Source organism: Hemicordylus capensis, chromosome 4, assembly GCF_027244095.1.
Source record: "Hemicordylus capensis ecotype Gifberg chromosome 4, rHemCap1.1.pri, whole genome shotgun sequence".
Lineage (NCBI taxonomy): Eukaryota > Metazoa > Chordata > Lepidosauria > Squamata > Cordylidae > Hemicordylus > Hemicordylus capensis.
Window position 1 is genome coordinate 300,549,719 of NC_069660.1, and position 20,105 is coordinate 300,569,823.

General features: G+C 44.5%; 2 protein-coding genes across 15 annotated transcripts in view; one reads left to right on the plus strand and one right to left on the minus strand.

The window, feature by feature from the left end:
- The window catches only part of COL14A1 (collagen type XIV alpha 1 chain), a 233,740-nt gene extending 221,543 nt beyond the window's left edge, over positions 1-12,197 (plus strand). For 9 of the 11 annotated variants that reach the window (XM_053246596.1, XM_053246598.1, XM_053246597.1 and 6 more), the window contains 3 exons: positions 2,714-2,791; positions 5,030-5,185; positions 11,292-12,197. In XM_053246596.1, the coding sequence (XP_053102571.1) occupies positions 2,714-2,791; positions 5,030-5,185; positions 11,292-11,599 (542 nt within the window). In that variant the 3' untranslated portion in view covers positions 11,600-12,197. Of the gene's footprint in view, positions 1-2,713; positions 2,792-5,029; positions 5,186-9,957; positions 10,044-11,291 lie in introns of all 11 variants that reach the window. The other 2 variants (XM_053246599.1, XM_053246600.1) reach the window with 2 other exon arrangements.
- Positions 12,198-17,283: 5,086 nt separating this feature from the next.
- MRPL13 (mitochondrial ribosomal protein L13) overlaps positions 17,284-20,105 on the minus strand; it is a 48,209-nt gene continuing 45,387 nt past the window's right edge. For all 4 annotated transcript variants that reach the window (XM_053246619.1, XM_053246620.1, XM_053246618.1 and 1 more), the window contains one exon: positions 17,284-17,580. In XM_053246619.1, the coding sequence (XP_053102594.1) occupies positions 17,556-17,580 (25 nt within the window). In that variant the 3' untranslated portion in view covers positions 17,284-17,555. The remainder of the gene's footprint in view (positions 17,581-20,105) is intronic.

A 20,105-nucleotide genomic window follows, 5' to 3' on the forward strand; every position in this document is an offset into this window, starting at 1 on the left:
GTACGTGTGCCTATGCCTAAGAGGCCTTCCTGCAAAGTAATCTAGCTCAATCAAGGCAAGCAGCGAAGGTGTTTGTGAGAGTCAGCATTGGGTGGTCGAAGACATTTTGCTTCCTGAGGCAAAGGCAGTAGCGGCCCATCCGGGTTGGGGTGGGACGAGCCACAGGTGCCATAGATAGGGGGGCTATACCCAGGGGAGGGGCACTGCTTGCCCCTGCTGCAGTCCTGATCCGCATTGCTCCCCTCATGGCTATTTATATATTTAAAAACAAACAGGCAGGCCCACAGCCCCGGCTCAGTGAGCAAAGTGGCACCTTTTACAGTAGTGACGCTGATGTCTCTCCCACATGTTTCTTTTTAGACTGAGGTCCCTTTGGGGACAGTTTGTTGTTTGTCGCTGTAAACTGCTTTGAGCACTTTGTTGAAAAGTGGTATATAAATATTGGTGGAAGCCATATTAGACCTGCATGATAGACTTACAGCCCCATATGATAGACTTACAGCCCATGTAAAAAGTGGGAATGTGACACACAGGGGCATCGTGCAGGTTGTATCATCAGGGAGCCATGACTGGCTGCAGCCCCTGTTGAGTGTTTGCATGAAATCACACCTTAGCAATTTGGTCAGTCCATTGGCCTGTCCAAGGTTGGGTCTAGCAATAACAGCAGCTGAACTCAGAGAAAGCTGTTGAACCAGCAAAGGTCAGCTGCAAATGGAAGAGTTTTATAGGAGAGAGGAGCCCTGCCCCTTTCCAGAACTCAGGCTGGCCCTGATCCCAAACAGGTGCCTGAGCTGGTCTCTCCCACCTCCCAAGTAGGCCCTTTTGGGAGGGAGGCCTCATCCATTCAGGGGAGCACTTCGCTTGTGGCATTGGGGTTTGCTCCTGGCATGGTATTCTCTTTGTTCCTGGGGACGAGAGAGGCAGTTTTGGGGACAGGACAGAAGCCCCTTGGGGGGACACCAGGTCCGCAGAACTCCAGGGCTCTTCTAAGGGGGCAGCTGGAGTGGGGCAACAAAATCTGCCTGCTCAGGGTTTGTTGGATAGGAAAATAGGAAGCTGCCATATGGACCAAGTCAGACCCTCCATCTAGCTCAGTATTGTCTACACAGATGGGCAGCAGCTTCTCCAAGGTGGCAGGCAGGAGCCTCTCAGCCCTATCTTGGAGATGCCAGGGAAGGAACTTGGAACCTTCTGCATGCAAGCATGTGCTCTTCCCGGTGTGGCCGCATCCTGTGAGGGGAATATCTTACACTGCTTACATGTAGTCTGCCATTCATATGCAACCAGGGTGGACCCTGCTTAGCAAAGGGGACAAGTCATGCTTGCTACCACAAGACCGGCTCTCTTCCTGTAAAGTTCTAGGAGCTTTACCTCCTGGAAAGTTCCCGGAAAGTTCTAGGATCTAGGGTGCTGTCTTCAGGATCAGGGATCTTGGCTGGAGTATGCTTATTCTCCTGATCCTCCCAAAGGGTTTCCTCTGGATCCGAGTCCATGTAGGCCTGAACATCACCACACACACAGTTCAAGCTGGGCTTTTGCACACTTCCCTGTGCCCACATTGGATGTGTGCATATGGCAAACAGGCTGTCCAAATGATTTGCTGCTAACGCAAAAAGATGACTTCACGTACCACTGGAGGACATTGTAGAACTGGAAAAGGTGCGGAAGAGGGCAACCAAGACGATATGGGGCCTAGAGCACCTTCCTTATGAGGCAAGACTACAACACCTGGGGCTATTTAGTTTAGAAAAAACCCGACTGCGGGGAGACATGATAGAGGTCTATAAAAGCATGCATGGTGTGGAGAATGTGGATAGAGAGAGATTCTTCTCCCTCTCACATAACACTAGAACCAGGGGTCATCCCATGAAATTGATTGCCAGGAAATCTAGGATCAACAAATGGAGGTACTTTTTCACACAACACATAATCAACTTGTGGAATTCCCTGCCATGAGATGTGGTAACAGCCAACAACCTGGATGGCTTTAAGAGGGGTTTGGATAACTTCATGGAGGAGAGGTCTATCAACAGCTACTAGTCGGAGGGCTATAGGCCACCTCCAGCCTGGGTACCAGTTGCAGGGGATTAACAGCAGGAGACAGGGCATGCCCTCAACTCCTGCCTGCAGGCTTCCAGCGGCATCTGAGTCAGTCCACTGTGTGAAACAGGATGCTGGACTAGATGGCCCTCTTGTGCCTGATCCAGCAGGGCTGTTCTTATGTTCACTGCAGGTCTTCTGAAAATGCAGGGCAGGGCGGGGGGACTATAGCACACACTGTAGTGATTTGTGCCTTCGATTTGTGTTTTTGCCAGAAGATTCAGGTGATCTCTGTGTCAGAATTGCATTTCAGTCTCAGTAGGAAAAACGGTGGCCACACAGAGTGGTTGTGTAGGTTGTGTAACTCTGCATGGAGTTACTTAATCATAGGTTCGTAGCTTCTGGCCACTGGACCTGGGACCTGTCCCAAACGTGCTGTGGGCCTTCTGAAGTGGTGCAACTCCATAGTCATCCTATCCCCTGCAAGAGCCATTTGAGCAGGAAAGCAGCCATAGCAACAGCTTCCCTTGAGGCTACAGCAGAAGAGGCAACAGATCCATTTATCCTTGGCTTCCCTTTCGTCTTAATTAATACAAGATGGACATGGAGAAATGTTAATCGGTCCTTTCCCCCATGATCTGTTGTTTTTCTTCTTCTCCCCACTCTTCAACAGGTTTATCAGGAGAGAAGGGAGAGCGAGGTAACCCAGGTGTTGGAACACAAGGCCCCCGAGGCCCTCCAGGGCCTGCAGGTGAATTCTTTGCAAAGTCTCCCTTTTGTGGTATTCGTGGTCAGTGTCTCAGGTCCGTTCATAGTTTGCATTGCAAGTGCATTCGCCACAAGTGGACTAAGGATGCTTGAGGAAATCCTCCAAATGTCTCTATATCCCTGTCCATCCACTATGTTGTATAAGTGTACAGATGTCAGTACATTCATACGTGTTTTTGCATGCATGACTGAACCTGTGTGCATTTAAAAAGTGAACCTGGGTACAGGCCCCTCAAATGCATGGTACAAATAGGAAATATTCTGGTATACGTGTGTTCAACATAATGTATGAATAACTGTACCTGTGTTCAGATCTGTACCTGTGGACACTCATTGCAAGAGTGTCAAACATAGCATGTGAATAGGGCTTATGCATTTTGGGGTTCTAAATGACCTGATCTCCAAAGTGTTAGCAGTCAGGCATTCTTCCATTTTTGACTTCCAGAACACATTGGGAGTGCAGTTTGCCGCAGTTTTCAGTTCACAGATTCCTCTTTTCTCAGGCGCATCAGATTACCAGTGCATACAGTATATGCACATGATGAAAGCATTACACAGAAAGGAATCACACACTTGCATCAAGTTATCTTCCTGTGCTGTGTGTTAATCACTGCCGACTGCACCCATGTGCATTGGGAACCTGTATTGGGGAAGAAATTGTGAACTGAAAACACCAGCAAAATGCATATATGCCAAATCTAAAGTGAATTTTGAGAATTCTGCAAGTTAAACTGGATGGCAGATGGGGCAAAGCCAACCATAGAAGAACAACAAGATGGAATGGTCTTCAGCTGCTCATCCCTTAAGTGCATTGGTGTTTGCAGCAATAATCACTGTAAAATGTGATGGGGTGGCACATATGTAAACAAATTGGGATATGCAACACACACACACACACACACACACACACACACACACACACACACACACACACACAGTGGGAGCCATGATTGGCCCTGCTCCCTAATATGTTCACTGTGTTTCCATTTTGTAATTTACAGAATTTATTGTAGCAAACATGTTTAGTGTGGTTTGGCCATATTTGCTGATCGATTAATAATAAGTTTTTATAAACTGGCCATCCTTCTGAAAGTGCTGTCCTGGTGCCCAGTGAATTAACTGTTTAGTGGTGCAAGTGTATATGCACAATTTGCATGATCATGGTGTCAGGTAAGACCATTGGCAAGAATGGTTGTATAATGTAAACTCATTTTAAGTTATTGAGGTAGTTGTAGCTGGTACTGTACTCACCTTCTAGAACACTATAGAACTGTGTGTTATTCTTCATCATGGTCACACTTGGGTTTGCTCCTGCACAGAGCCAGAATTTGGATGGTTCCAGAGCTTTGAATCAGTTCAAAGATAGGGTCTTCCACAGGTTCTGATTGCTGCTGAACCTCGAAGTCCATGATGCCGTACATATCAGTTGTTCTGCATTGTGCTTTGATTCCTCTGGAGCCGAATCATCTGCATGCTCCTCTACCCCCTCTGTGCAGTGTGGGGAAGTCGATGAAATGTCTTCCAGGAGCAGCTTAGATCTTGAGGCCGACGAAGTCTCATTGGCTGAAAGCTTGAATCGGGACCACATGAAGGGCAGGTACCGAGGTTTTCACAAGTGTGCCCAAGCTTGAAGGCTCCTGTACTGGCAATTTCAGAGCTGGCGTGTGAGTCAGAATTGCCGACCACCACAGCTGCAGCATTTGAAGGTAACAGCCCAGAGATGTAAGTTTTGGGCGGTATAAAAATATGTTAAATAAAATAAATTAAATAAATAAGTAAACTTTTGTGGCCATAGGAGGTCAAGTAAGGAAAAATGGGTTTGTGCTTGTGGTGATGTGTGAGGTAAAAATAGCACGCAAACCAGAACAGTAGGAAGTATACAGAGGGAGTAAGCAGGCAGAATAAACAAGAACCAAATAAAGTGTGTAGTTAATTTAGTAATCTCTTTACTAATTTGTTGATGACTGGCAAAGCTGGAGGAAAGAATCGACAACGCTGCAGCTGTGGTGGTCAGCAAAAGACTGAGGAGACAGGTAGGGCTATCCACTAGGGGGAGCCGCTTTTCCGCTCTTTTTCCCTTTTATGGTAAAGCTCTGGAAAGATCCAAACTCTGGCTCTGCGCAGGCACACACACACACACACGTGTGAGACCACTCGCAGAACTACAGTTACAGGGAAGAAACCTGCCTTTCTTACAGCGCTGCTTCTGTGTTCCATGTAGGACCTCCGGGCGAAAGTCGAACTGGCAGCCCTGGCCCCCTGGGTCCACCAGGCCCGAGAGGACAAACGGGGCATACAGGTGTTCCTGGGCCGCAGGGTGTGGCAGGACAACCAGGGTACTGTGACCCTGCTTCCTGTGCTGGTTATGGGACAGGGGGTGAGTATGCCTTTCTGTGTAGTTGTTTGCTTTTTTGGTTTCTGCCCTGCCTCCTGGCAATGGCCTTTGGTGCGGCAACAAATGTTTGTCTGTGTTCACCCCCCCCCCCCGATGGCGTGTGTCTCCCCACTCACCCTCTGCCGCCTCTGCTGCCCGCCTGCCTCCACCCACTCATCCGCTGCTGCCTCTCCTCTCCCTGTCCTCCACCTCCTCCTCCTCTGCCTGTGTGCTGCTTTCAAGTGCCTCTGGAGGAAGCAGGAAGCACTTGAAAGCGGCAGCCAGGCAGAGGAGGAGGAAAGAGGAAGCAGAGAGAGAGAGAGAGGAGAGGGCCGAGGGGGAGGGGCCCGGTGGGAGGCGGGGCAGAGGGCCTTGTGTTCAAGGGACACCCTTGAACACTGGTAGCTCCAGCCTTCTCAGGTACCTCCCCACATGAAATTGCTTGCCCCCAGTAGCCATCTTCAGAAGCTCTGCTCTGTGTGTCCCCACCGTGAGAAGCTAGATTGGCAAGGACTGGAGATGAGGTCATGCTAATGGTTTCTGTGCATGCTTGGTGGCCATTTTATTGACTCCACGCACACGCAAAGAGCTGAACCGGCCCTGCCTACTCCGGTGGGGGTGGAGAGCTGCCACTGCCACCTCCCAGGATGCCACAGGTGGTGGCACTTTTAAGGTTAATATTTACTCCTCTCCCGCCCCAACTAGTTTTAGTGAAATCCCCTGCTCCCCCCTTCCCGTTTACTGGTAAAAGGGAAGGCTTACAGGATTCCCCTTTACCAGTAGAGCTTCGAGATCCGTTCGAACTGAACCGGGCCTGATTCAAGAGTATACAAAACCAAACCAGGCCCGGTTTGGCTCGAGTCTGGTTCAATTCAAGGCCTTTTTGGTTGTGGCTTCCAGGTCACCCCCCTTCCCCTTCTTTCTCACCTGGTGAAAACATTTCTTTTCTTTTTTCTAGCAGGCATTTAATGTAGGATGATAGCTTCCCCCACCCATTCTATGAATGTGTATCTTGTGTTGTTTTTGGTTGTTTAGTTTAGTTATGATTGCTTTTATTATTATTTTATCTAATAGTTATTATTTTGATTTGTGTGATTCTCTTTTGTTGTTTTTTAAATTATTGCAAGCTGCTGTAGGAGCCCTTTGTTAGGGCAAAAAGCAAGGTAGATCTGAATAAATGAAGAATAAAATGTTTTTTTTTAATTAACTTTTCTGAGAAAGGAAAGTATCCAGATGGGCTCCCCTGCCCAGGGATTTCATTCTATAGGGAAAGCACCCCTACCAAGAAGGCTCTTGTCCCTGATACCACTAGATGAGTGCTCACTACTGGCTTTACCCTCAGCAGAGCCACCAATTCTTGAAGCTCAGGGTGGGTCATTAGAGGGAAGGTGTTCATCAAGGCAAGCACTGCCCGGTTCCTGTTGGGTTTTAAAGGTCAAAAGCAGTCCACTTAATTGTGTCTGGAAACCGACAGGTAATCAGGAGCAGCTCTTTTTAAGGATTGATGGGTTAGGATTTCTTGGGTCAGTCCTAGTTAGGAGTCTGACTGCTGCTACATTTGGGATCAGCTCTAAATTTCAGTCTTCAAAGGCAGCCCCAGGTTGAGCACATTACTGTAAATTGAGAAGTTATGAAGGATTTTATTTATTTATTTATTTGATATATTTGTATACCGCCTAAAATGCAAGTCTCTGGGTGGCTTACAACAAAACGATAGAGGCGGGATCTTGTGAGAAAGGGTGCAGCTGGTATCCCATAGGAACACAGGAAGCTGCTTTCTACGGAGTCAGACCCTTGGTCTATCTAGCTCAGTATTGTCTACACTGACTGGCAGCAGCTTCTCCAAGATTCCAAGCAGGAGTCTCTCCCAGCCCCACCTGTAGATGCCGGGGATTGAACCTGGGATCTTCTGCATGGAGAGCCAATGCTTTACCACTGGAAAAAGGCACTCCTTGTTACAGCTGCCACATGAGCACCGAGCCTCAGTGCCAAAGGAAGGAGCACCCCAAGCTGTGAACCCGTCCAGAACAGGTTGCCTGCCTACTCCCAGCTTGACAGGCTTGCCAATAATCAGTATCTCCCACTTATCTGGTCTGGGCTTCGGCTTATTGACACAGATCCAGCCTGCTTTCAAATACAGCACCCTGTGATGCTGGCAATTTCAGTGTGGTGAGGGAGAACATGACTTGTGCTAAGGGATAGTGCTTTTTAGGGGCAATTTCATGAGGCTGTTGTCTTATGCACACTTACCTGGGAATAAGCCCCATTGAACACAATGGGGCTTACCTAAACAGGCATCTGGGTTTGCACTGTCTTGCAACTCAGCAATGGCATGACACGGACCAGCATCTGACACATTCTGATTCCACGGTCATAGAAATGCCACCTCTACCATTTTTGGCTGAAGAGAACCTAAAAACGGCCTTGTTGCTGCTTCTGTGCGGTTGTTTCCTATGCTATTCCAGAAATACCTGACATGTGGAAGCCATGTGGGTCATATGGTGTGGCTGTTTGCCATACCCGTGGCAGTGTAATAACACTAGGCTGTGTTCTTCATGAAAATGCTCCGAGATGATAGCCTGTGTTATAAATGGTCAGCCCTACCTACAGATTAATTTGCAGTGACTCCTCCATACGGAAGACATAGCCCTGGTTTGCACTGGGGCTCACTCAGCGCCTGGGACTGCACATACCTTGTCCCAGCTACAGGCTCTGTTTTGCTCTGAACAGCTGTAGGAACATAGAAAGCTGCTTTATACTGAGTCAGACCATTGGTCTATCTAGCTTAGAATGGTCTACCCAGGCTGGCAGTGACTTCCCCAAGGATACAGGCAGGAGTCCCTCAGCCCTGTCTGGAGATGTCAGGGAGGGAACCTGGAACCTCCTGCATGCAAGCATGATGTTGCTCTTCCCAGAGCAGCCCAATCCCCTGAGGGGAATATCTTACAATTCTTACATGTAGTCTCCCATTCAAATGCAAACCAGGGTGGACTCTGCTGAGCAAAGATCGTACTTGCTGCTACAAGAGCAGCTCTTTTTCAGCAGGGAAAGGAGAATGGCAATGGCTTAATGTCACTCCATGTCAAACAGCTGATAAGCTCTAATCAGAGACATGCGCACCATGCAGTCTCCTGTCCTTGGGCATCATGGGAGCTTAGTCTCTGGAGTGATGAGGCTGCACTTACGAGCCACAGAGGCTCTACCAGCAGTGGAAGATTGCTGTTCAGTAGAATGCTGCAGCGTGTGGGCATTTTGGAGGATGGCCAACTGTGCAGTATGTAAGCCAGAGTATTGAACTGGGTGGGCAGAATGGTGCATGCTGCACTTTGCTTCCCCATGTGTGGCCCATAGCTGGATCAGAGCAGGTTTCCAGTTCATTTGTCCAGAGAGAAAAAGCACCAGTTGATCTTGTAAGAGAAACAACAAAACCCCATTAACAAAACCCAAGTAAGGTGTAAAAAATGTGTTTTGTTTTCTGTCTCGTACTTCTTGTGGCATTGGTGTGCATGTCTGAAGAATCCATTCCATCTCACTTGAATGTCTTCTTTGTGTAGTCTCCATCTCCCAACATTTATCTGACTTGACGTTTTACATTTGTAGTTGCCTTGGGTGAGAGGGAAAACCCAAGTCATTCAACTTCCTTATCCATGTGCTTCTGGACAGCATGGAAGCATGGATACCACTAACTCAACATACTGTCGTTACTGAAGCAACAACGCATCCTGCTTGTTGTCACTAAGGAATGAAACATAATCCTTCAGTTAAAAAGTGACTAAAATAGTGCATGAAGAACTGGTATCTTATTGATCCCCCGACCCCAGCCCTGGAACAGTGGTTTTCTAACTGTGTTTCTATAAACCTTAAAGTTCCTACAGAAGATTGGCAAAGACTCCTCTAACTCAGGGGTGTCAGACTGTGGCCCTCTGGCAGCTCTTGGTGTACAATTCCCATCAGTCCCGGCTACTGGCCACTGTAACTGGGGATGTAACCAACAGTTGTAGGACCATGGTGTGACACTCCTGCTCAAACGGGACCAATAGTGGCAGACAAAGGTTTTTGTTTAAAGATAGCTTATGTACCATTATCAGCTTTCTCCTGCAATCTGCTACCACATGGAAGTACAAGATGAATTTTAGGCTCCCAGGGACCCAGCTGTAGGAACTGTGGCTGGCACACCATACAAGGGTATGTCAACCCAGTAACATTGCGTGCATCGTTATATTGGAGGTAATGGCCTTACTCTTGTGTAACATGTAATATGTGTGTTCGTGCACAATATGCACAACTTGCATGCATGCATGCATGATTACTGGGCAGATGCACCCTTGCATGTTAGCCAGAGTGCTTCCTAAAACATGCCCCCCCCCCCGCCATTATTTGGAACTTGAAGGAGCTCCACAGCAAGACACAAAAAATCACGGTAAACCAATTTTGGGGTACTGGAGCTGGAACACAGTGAAAAACACTGTTCTAGGATGTAGTGGCCATGGAAGGAAATTGCACAAGAGAAGCTTTGGCACAAATATATGTACTGCATTTTTTGCGTCTTAAAATTTCTGGTTTGATGAAGCATGAAAGCGAATCTTAACCTTGCAATGAGTAAATCAGTAGTTTGAGATGAAAGCTTGGTTACTTCAAATGTAAGACACAAGATTAACATGTCGTTAAACTGGCCTGTGAGATTTCTTTTGTTTTACTGACATGTACGTTTTTCTTTGTTGTCCATGTGCTCCTGTCCCTTTCCCTTGTATCCTCATTCGTTTTTCATTTTAAAGGCTCATTCCCTTACAATGGCTACCCATACGGAAGGTGAAAGAGACTGATGCGGGTAGAGTTTGTTTTTTCGTTCTTTTGGATGAAGGTCAGAAATGACTCCTGAGCTGCTGCAGTGCTTTTTCACCAGCAATACTGATGATTACCACTAACACAGGATGCCTGCTTAGCTTTCTTACACTTCCCGCTAGAAAATGCTTCACACATTCTTCACAGCACGTTCCTGAACACAAGCAATTGCTACGCAGATAGAGGTTCAGAAAAGCATTGCATAAAGTCCTTGAAGAGTTCTAGAAATAACGTTCTTCCTCACTTGAGATATAATTAAATGGAATGATCAAACTCAATGCTCTGATTCAGCAAGGGCAGAAAAAGGCTTCTGCCCATATCACTGATGTGGCCCCAGATGGGTATCTCATCCACATCACCCAAGCCCCATTGAAACACCCACAGTTGTATTTTTATGTAGATTGGATTTTACATCCTCATTAAGAGGAAGTAGTTGTAACCAACTAGCCACAAACACACTCAGCTGGTGATCCTGTGAATACACTTAATCTCAAACATAGTGGCTGACACCACGCGCAGCAGTACGGCACCACTGCACCGTTTTGTGGGCTTGTAAGGCAGCCCTGACGCTGCAGAGAATGAGCAGTTGCGCAATTGGCACTACCATGGTTACTCCCATTTGTGACAGTGGGAATAACTGTGGCAGTGCTGATTACACAACCAGTCTCTGGAGAGTCGGGGTTGCCTTAGGAGTTCGTAATAGCTGGGCATGATCCAACTTACTGGGCATGATCCAGCCAAAATCAAGCACTTATAGAGTCTCAGTTGTTTCAGTGTGGAAGTGGGCTCTGAGTTAGAAAGAGCTGATTGAGCTTTACTCTCATGGAAATCAATGGAACAATCTGAAGTCATTACTTTCAATGAGACTTCAGTTGCGACCAACTTGTCCCAATGACAAATATGCTTTAACTTCTTTAACATTTTCACACTGAAATAAACAAGAGCAAAACGTTAATTTTGTCTAGACTGTGTCTGTCGATTCTGAAACCTTTCAAGGATTTACTAACTACTCTGTATAACAGACAATTCACATCTAATACAGTGAGCACACTGTTACTGCTGGTGATGGGTTCCAACTAACTGAGCTTTAAAATGAGGAAATTAGTAAAAACATTCCCATTCACTGGTGCTTATTTAATTTTAAAATGCTAATTGCTTTGTAAGCAGAGGGTTTCTCTAGAGATGTATAAGAGATCAAATGTCTAATTATTGTTTTAGTTTCCCTTTCCTTGTACGCTAACTCTATGACTTCTCTTGGTGGGTTAAGGTGGATACGGGGATCCAACCGATCAAGACATCCCCGTCGTGCCATTACCACATAACTCTTACCAACTCTATGACCCTGAAGACCTTTATGATGAAGAGCAACAGCCCTATCTAGCTCATGGGCCCTACCCTCATCCCCAGTCCTCCTATCCAGGGCCTCGTCTTGCTCAACCAGAGTTTACACCTGTTCGTGAAGAAATGGAGGCAGTTGAATTGAGATCGCCTGGAATAAGCCGCTTCACAAGTAGAATCTCCAAAAGAAGTGTCAACTCTCCAAAGCGCAAGAGGCTTACTAAGAAAACCTCTTAAGGAACTATTGCTTTTCAGTGTGTTATATACATAATTTTTTTAGGCCTCTGTCCACTTGCCTAAATATTGTCATGGAAATGTTTACAGGCTCATATGTCAAAGGGAAAAAACATATTGTACATGACCACTTTGACAGAAGGGGGGGGGGATGGAGGGATGCCAATTACATTGCATGCCAGAAGCTATTAGCATTATAGGGGGTTATTGCTAAATGAAAACTCCCAGGGACATTTTGGTAGATCTTTATAGTTATTTTACAAGCACGGTTTGATGCACATTTCAAAACACTATATTACCAACAGGTATATTGAATAAGTCAAAAAGAGTTAAGTTCAGTCATATCATGCCTACTGAACATCTGTCCAAATTCTGATCATGTGCTTTCCTAGCAAGGTAACCCTGCTAAAGCCAACTGTGTTGGTTGATTTTTGTTTTTGTTTTTAATTCACTTTTGGAAAAGAAGACTTACATGAAATGGGATTTTCTTCTCACAGTATTCCTATTAAATATCTATTAGAAACACGCTGATAATTTATTGTGGGTCTATTACTACTCTTGTTTTGTATACAAATAAACATGGCAAACTTTTATAAATTAATTCCTCAATTGTATTCATTTTTAAGAGCCCACAATTTCAACAGAAAGTTATAGTGGCTTTTCAAAGTGGAGGTTGGGGAGCCTTGGGTTTTGCAAAAACTCACCCTGATACAATGACTCTTATACGGATGCCTTTCAGCTGTAAGACTTTCACGGTTTACCTAAAAGGAATAAACTTCTCTACTTTTGCGTAGAGCTCCCTTGTTGAGTTGTGATGTGTATGGACAGTTTAGGGCCATTTTAGAGTTATTTTTGAGCTGTGGAAATCACCCTGAAATGATGCCCAAGTTTCTACAATTGAATCCCTAAACATTTGCTGTACAGTAACTTCCAAAGATTGCCCCTCTAGTCCTTATTTTCAAATGATCTGCTGCAAACACCAATCTAGTTTATCTGAACTTTTGATTCTCTTGAGTGTTCTGGATGCCCTATGCCTTGGCACTGTATTACTTTAAAACATACACACCCCCATGTGAAAACTTGTTTTTGTTTGCCTTGGTATATTTGCTCAAAAATTGGCCTGACCTATTTTTCCGGCAAGGTGGATACAAATATTTATATTCTGCATTTTTATTCCAGCATTGTCATTGCTTATAGATGTCTTATTCCTCCCATTCCCCTATAATTAGGTCAGAATACACTGCAAATAAGCAGCTAGTGAGAGAAAAGATTCCAATAATTTTTCTCACTGATAATTTATGTTAAATGTTGGAATGGTATAGAGCAGTTGATGCCAGTTACATTTCATGCCATGATGTATGCACATTCTTATGCTGGTATTCATTGCCAGGAAATACTGAATTCTCAGGCTTCTGCACACCAGAAGCAATCAACGAACACGACCTTCAGAAGAGGGACTAATTAACTGCATGCACTGAACAACCTTTTTTGCTACGCATGAGCTAGAAAGTGTTTGTAAGTACTTTCAACAGCTTACATGAACTATCCTTTAACATGGACCTCCTCTGAACTAATTTCACATCATTTCAAAGAACTTTGGTCTTTGATAAATATGAAACATCAACATAGATTACAATTGATCACATCCACAATTATTGAATTCCATTATATTTGAAGACTCCCCAAAGCCCAAACATCTTCTAGAAAAATTCTGAGGCTGTTAACCCTAATGGTACTTACTAGGAAGTCAGTCCCAATGGACGCAGTTGGGACTTCCTTCCAAGTACACATCTTCAGGATCATGATGTAAGATTGCTTTCTTTATTTCTTTTAAGGCCAGAATTAGGCTACTGGGAACCTGAAAGTTGTATCTTTACTACAGTGGCTATTTGTACTTGTAACTTATCATCATCTATAGAAAAAATGATGGGGCCATCTTAAATATACGAATGCTGCTTCCCGAAATCACAAAATAGGTCTCAGGATTCCTTCGTACATCTAGACTGATTTCATGATGGTACATGTCAAAGAAAGACACTTTCCTCCAATGTGAGATAGTATTAGATTTTAGTGGACATTCACCAATTTGGATAATCCCAATTTTTTTTTTTTTTTTTAGTCAAGACATTTGTACCAACTGCACTTAATGCCACGATACAAGTGGTGCCCAAAAGGCTACAGTACATCTTTAAATATGAAGTGCATGCTGGGTAGAGAAGCCCTCTGCAACATATATCCACACTCTGTGTCAACATATGGGCATCATCTTAAGGCAAGGAGTAGGGCTGTACTGAGATGTCTTGCCACAGACCATAGTCCAGCTGACATATGGGAATCCTTATGGCATGCATATGGGAATCCACCATTGCCTCAAATGCATCCATGCTGATTTGGGCAATGAAGAGACTGAGATGCTGAGAGGCAATTCTAATTGGGCTATCCTGCAGTTACAAGGAGGGATGCTGCTTAATTCTTCTGGGTCCAGAAAAAAAGTGTATAAGAACTAGGTGGCAACATCTGGGAAGTACTGGCCCTATCCACCCCCAGCACAGTACTTCCAGTGACTGTTGCTGGTGTCTAGCTTATGTTTCTTTTAGATTGTAAGTCCTTTGGGCACAGGGATCCATTTTATTTATTATTTCTCTGTGCAAACCGCCCTGAGCCATTTTTGGAAGGGTGGTATAGAAATAGAATAAATAATAATTAAGAATACTGCAGGCAGCATGAACTATGCTGCTCTTTAGCTGGGACATCTTTGAGACAGCAGGCTGAAAATCAGTTTGAAACAGAATCCTTTTATTATATCTTGAACTGATATGCAATAAAGACTCCAAACTGATACACAACCTCAAAAGGCCCTATTCATCCAAATGATGTCAGTGTTACTTGCTGCTGAAGTGTTACTTGCTGCTTTTTCTCACTTTGAATTTGTAATTTTAGGAACCTTAACCAAGTCATACTTAATATCCTGTCCAAAATCTTGACAGTGTACATTTTAACAACCCCCCAAATAATGAGCTAATCTTGCAGCTGGTGAGACATTTGGAGTGACGAAAATTTACATGAGATGAATATCTAATGCATAAATAGTTGGGATAAACAGTTTGGAAAGCTCTTTATACAGGATTAATATTAATGCAAGGAGACACTGGGGAGGGCCCAAAAAGTACAAATCCCTGCCTGGCAACAAATTGGGGGGAAACCTGTTGGAACTGCATAAAACTATCTAGTAAGATGGTAGGTGTTGCTTCACTAAAGCCAGCAGAAACCTGTTCAGAATTTCTTGAAGCAGCAGGTGTATTTAAATCAAGTAAAACACACCAAAATGGCTGACAGATGACTGTACTACACAGTAATCTAGCTAGAATAAAAGCTCATCACCATTTGTAATGGGAATTGATGTAACTTCGCTACCTCAATATGTTGATTGATTGATTGACTGACTGACTAAGTGCTGTCAAGTTAATAGTATATCCTTTATCTGATACACTCTTTACAATTTTGGCATCACTGGCACAGAGAAAGTATGCTGAATTGGGCTGTGAAGAAATGTTTCCTCACTTAATAAAGGCTTATTAGTGAAGCATTGGTCTAGGACCATTTTGGGCATTATGTGGACTCACAGCTTAATCGCGGTTCCAGTTAATTACCTCTTGACTCTGCAGCAGAGGAAGTTTAAAATGTCTGTTCCTGTTTAGAACAAACTGTTATTTGCTCTGACATCCGAACACAGCAAATTGCTGTTTGTTCAAACCAGCTGCAATATAAAACTGGGTCCCAGTTGCTCTAAACTAGGATCAGAAGTTTAAAACTTCCTCTACTCATACCAAGAGGATGGGTGAGCAGATGGATCTCTGATAAAACCATGTTTCCATGTGGCATCTAAATGAGGGCCTTAAAGGAAATGTAGAGTTTTCTTCATACATTTATCTAGAATTGTTTGTTGATATTCAAACATCTAATTTATTTCAGTAAATGATTAGGTCTAATTTCCATGTAAAGTGTGCATCTGCTTCAATGATCAGGAAAAAAATTGTGCTGAAAAACTAAGTCACTGCTAACCCACTGAATGACAATAGCACAAAGAACATTTGAAACCTATCTTATAATTTTAATATGCATTTGTCATGAGCCACTCACCTAGTACTCTGGCAAGTAACAATTGCTTCTAGTTGATCAGGCTGGGTCAATCACAGAATTCCAATGATCAGCACAGCTCCAAAAAGGAAAACCTAACACTTGGCTGGGCAAGGAAAAACCCTCACGTAGGAGCTGTGTGCTGTTGGCAGGAAGAGGGGCAGAGAGCCAAGGGGGCAGGAGAACAGGCGTTCCTTTTTTCTTTTCTTTTTTTAAGGAACTGGAACGTCTGCATGCTCCTATTTGGGGCAAATCTCTGCCTGAAGGTATTAAAGGTATGTGTGTCAAATCCTTGTTAAAAGTGTGTTTTGTTATTTTTGATATGCAGGCTGTAGGATGTCCATCCTACTTATATTAATGCTGCATATTCTTCCCATGTGACCAAAGATTTATCATTCACTGTATGTGAACTCTGAGCCTTTAATTTTGGCTAACAGTATCAGACATAAATATAAATAATGAAACAGGAATAACAGCCAGATTGCTTGTTATAGCCATTGGAAATGACCTCTATAATGTCAGGACTCGTCAGTAAATTCATAGTCCTGATGAAAACTGCATTCACTCCATGTAAATTATTGACATCATAGGAAAACTGCACTACACACAGGAAAGAAAAAACCAAACAAAACCCTGATGCTGTCTGATCATTCATTAACAATGCCAATTTAAGCTATTTTAAAACATTTTTAGTATTTATGTGCCAAATCCAGTAAGAGGCAGATGTGCAGTTTCAAGATTTCTTCCAAAATCTAGTCACTCTAATTCTGGGAGAGTTACTGCCTTTGTCAGATGGTCTCCCAGATTAGAGCAACCATGAAGCATTTAACAGTTGAAGTGCCTCAAATACCCATAGTGTGATTTAGGCAAGGATGGTGCATTGTACCCAGGCAGGCAAATGTCTTAACAGATATTCTTTAACTCGGCTGTTTTCACTTTTGTTATCATTGATCTCATAAGGGGGCTGCACTGCTTTGTGTTCATAACTGCAGGTGCCCAATCATCCCCCAAATGGTTGGCACTGTTAACTTAGACCAGGGGCACGCAATCTTGACTCTCCACTGTGGCTGGACTACAATTCCCATCAGCCCCAGTTGCAATTTATTACAGCTGGGGATGACAAGAGTTGTAGCTGGAGAGCCGAGGCTGCCTACCCGGCCATTGCTGATCTACTGTATGCGCCGGTGGTGGTGGTGGGGATAGGAGCAGGGAGCCGAATTCAAACTTCCCTTCACTTGCCCTGCTGCCAGAAAAGGACGGAGAACTATAGTCAGTCCTCTGTATCCCCAACAACTGACAGATGGTGGTGAAGTAAGTCGATACTAACAACCATCTATTAATCGATGCTGCACGCTAAGCTCCCAATCCAGGAAGAGATGCATGTGCAAGACCCAGCTGGAACAGGCTGCCTGAAATTAAGTGCGAGATCATCGGTTGACTGTAGCCTTCAGAAGGAATATGCCAGCACATTTGCTCAAAGCTAGTGTGCCATAAGAGAGGTTCACCCAAAGGCCAAAAAGATATATGTTGGCATTGATATGCCAAAAATATTTGCAGGAAAGTACTTTTTATTGTCACCTCTTAGCAAGAAACAGACTTAAAAAAAATAAAACACCTGTCTTAAGTATTAACTTTGTGTCAAAGATTATTCATTTCTATCAAATAATACTGCCCTATACCTGAAAATATTTTCCAATATTTAGAGCAGATAATTACAGGTTTATGCAAATGACCAAACTGAAATGCTGAGCCTTCCAGTGTCTGCCCTCAAGAAAAGAGAAGGGATGTAGCTTCTTCTTCAAATTCTTTTACATTCTTCCCACTACCTTTCTCGGAAGTCTTTAGGCCTGAAAAGAAAAGAATGGTAATAAATACATTTAGAGGGACGTCAAATAAAACCAAGAATAAGAAACAGAGCTCTTCTAAAATATTATTGCAGGAATAGCCATGTAGTGGCACCTGGATAAATAGTAAGTGCAGGGAGGAGCCATAATTGAGCAAACGGGTTCAAAGAACCTGGGCTGCCAATGAAAAGGGCCTCTGGAGCCCCTGCTGCACGTGACATCATGCACAAATGGGGTGTGGCCCGATTGCCAGAAGGCCCGCCCCAGTCCTCCCCTTCTAATTTCCAGGCAGTTCTTGCTGCCTGGCAGCATTTACTTCCCTTCCTCTCCATACAGCTGCATGTGACATCATACGCTTCATACGTGACATCATATGCTACATCATACGCTCCCGGGACCTGGGACGTTCATCATACAGTCATACGGGGATATCATCGGTCATACGGAAATATAATACGGGGACATCATCATACACTCCATATGCTGCATGTGACATCATGCACAAAGGGGGCGTGGCCCGATTGCCAGAAGGCCCGCCCCAGTCCCCCCTTCTAATTTCCAGGCAGTGCTTGCTGCCTGGCAGCATTTACTTCCCTTCCTCTCCATATAGTGAGGGAGGAAGGGAAATAAGTGCTCTCAGGCAGCAAATGCTGCCTGAAATGAGACGAGGAGAGCTCGCTCGGGACTCTCCAGAGCCCAAGCTACACCCCTGTGCGTGACATCACACACACGGGGCATCATTGGTGAGGCTGCTGGGCATGCCGAACACAGGCCACCATTCGGCTGGCTCCGTCCCAAGTAAGTGGATTTGTGCAATGGGAAAAATAATGCACAATTTAGCAAAGGTAAGCAGAAAAAGTAAAAAAGAAAGAAAGAAAGAAAGAAAGAAAGAAAGAAAGAAAACTACCAAAGTGAAGCTTAGTCATCCTTGTACTCTGAAACTACAGTAGACAACTTTAACATACAAATAGAAAAATGTATGTGTCTAACAAAAATTGGGAAGAATTCAGAACATTTAATTTCACTAAAATGAGGAGGGAGGAAGCCTCCAATTCCCATGACCTCAGATAATTTGGGGGTCTGGTGAGCAGATGATAATTGCTGAATTGGCAGCAGCATTGTTCAACTGCTAAAAATGAAGCAAGACCACATATATCAACTCAACTGCATACCACACAAGTTCTCCAATGATCTGGAGACCAGACCCTGACATTTACCCTGAAGAATAACCATATGGAATTCTTTGCATCTGGTGCTTGCTAAACATTTCGTGGGGCTTTTTATAAAAGTGGTGTGAAGAGACAGACCATGATGCAGATGTCTATACTAGAGGGTTGTTTACCAGCCAATTGCCACACTGCACAGCAGATTAGCTTCACTACACGCTTTAGACTTCTAAAGGGCATGCCATGATATACTGATGCACTGGCAGCTCAACATGACAATGTTGCACGCTCTTTCTCTCATCTTATCTGCTGACAGCTGTAAAAGACGGTACATTACTAAACGCTTTGCGACAGTGAGGCCACACAGGGTTTTCTCAGCCAAGCACCTGAGGCCTTCGAGAGAGAGAAGACAAGCTCCTCCCCTGCCCAGGTGAAAGGTCCTCAAGCGGGAGCATTTCCACATACAAGAGTCAGAACAAACCTGAAGGAGTGGGCAACCAGCCTCTGCTCCAACTCCTGTCTTTAGTCATTACAAAAACTGCACATGCACTCAAAAACGAAATGTTTAAATAGAGTGAAGACATTTACACAAAAGGCAATGGAGGACTGACATAACCCTCACATTTGCAGGCTTAAAAACAGGAAACCACGATTCTCCCAGTTGTAGAGGGGGTCCAGCTTTTGGTCAATACAGGCTGATCTGTAAGAGACTGGTGGTGGTGGTGGTGTGTGTGTGTGTGCGCGTGCGTGCGCAGAGACCCTGCTGCAGCTGGAGCTGCCTAGGTCAGGGTAGACAACCTTGGCTCTCAAGCTGTTGCTGGACTACAACTCCCATCAGCCCCAGCCACAATTTACTACAGCTGGGAATGATGGGTGCTGCAGTCCAGCAAGAGCTGGAGTGCCAAGGTTGCCTGCCCCTGGCCTAGAGCAACCATCTTCAACCTTTTCAAACTCAGAATACACTTTTTAACCCCAACCTACAATTTGGGAGCCACTTATGTTTTCAGGCCCATCTTTCTGTTACATGAAAAGAAAAGAAAAATGAACGCTAATCAAAAGATGGTGGCACTGTTGGCCGAATCGCCATTTGATTAGGGATGTAACCTCCTTGTGCATCTCAACTTGCCAGCCCCAAACCAAGAGGCGACATCAGCGTTTCCCCACCTTTTTGCCCCCTCCCCCAAGGCACACCTAGATTAGGAAAAGAAAATTAGGGAACAGTGTCTCCCCGCACTCCCAGTTGCAAAGGCTCTACATAATTGCTGTGCATGTTATTGCTTGTAAGCCGCCCTGAGTCCTATGGGAGTAGGGCAATCGACAAACAAACAAACATACATACATTTTAAATTCATTTTTAAAGTC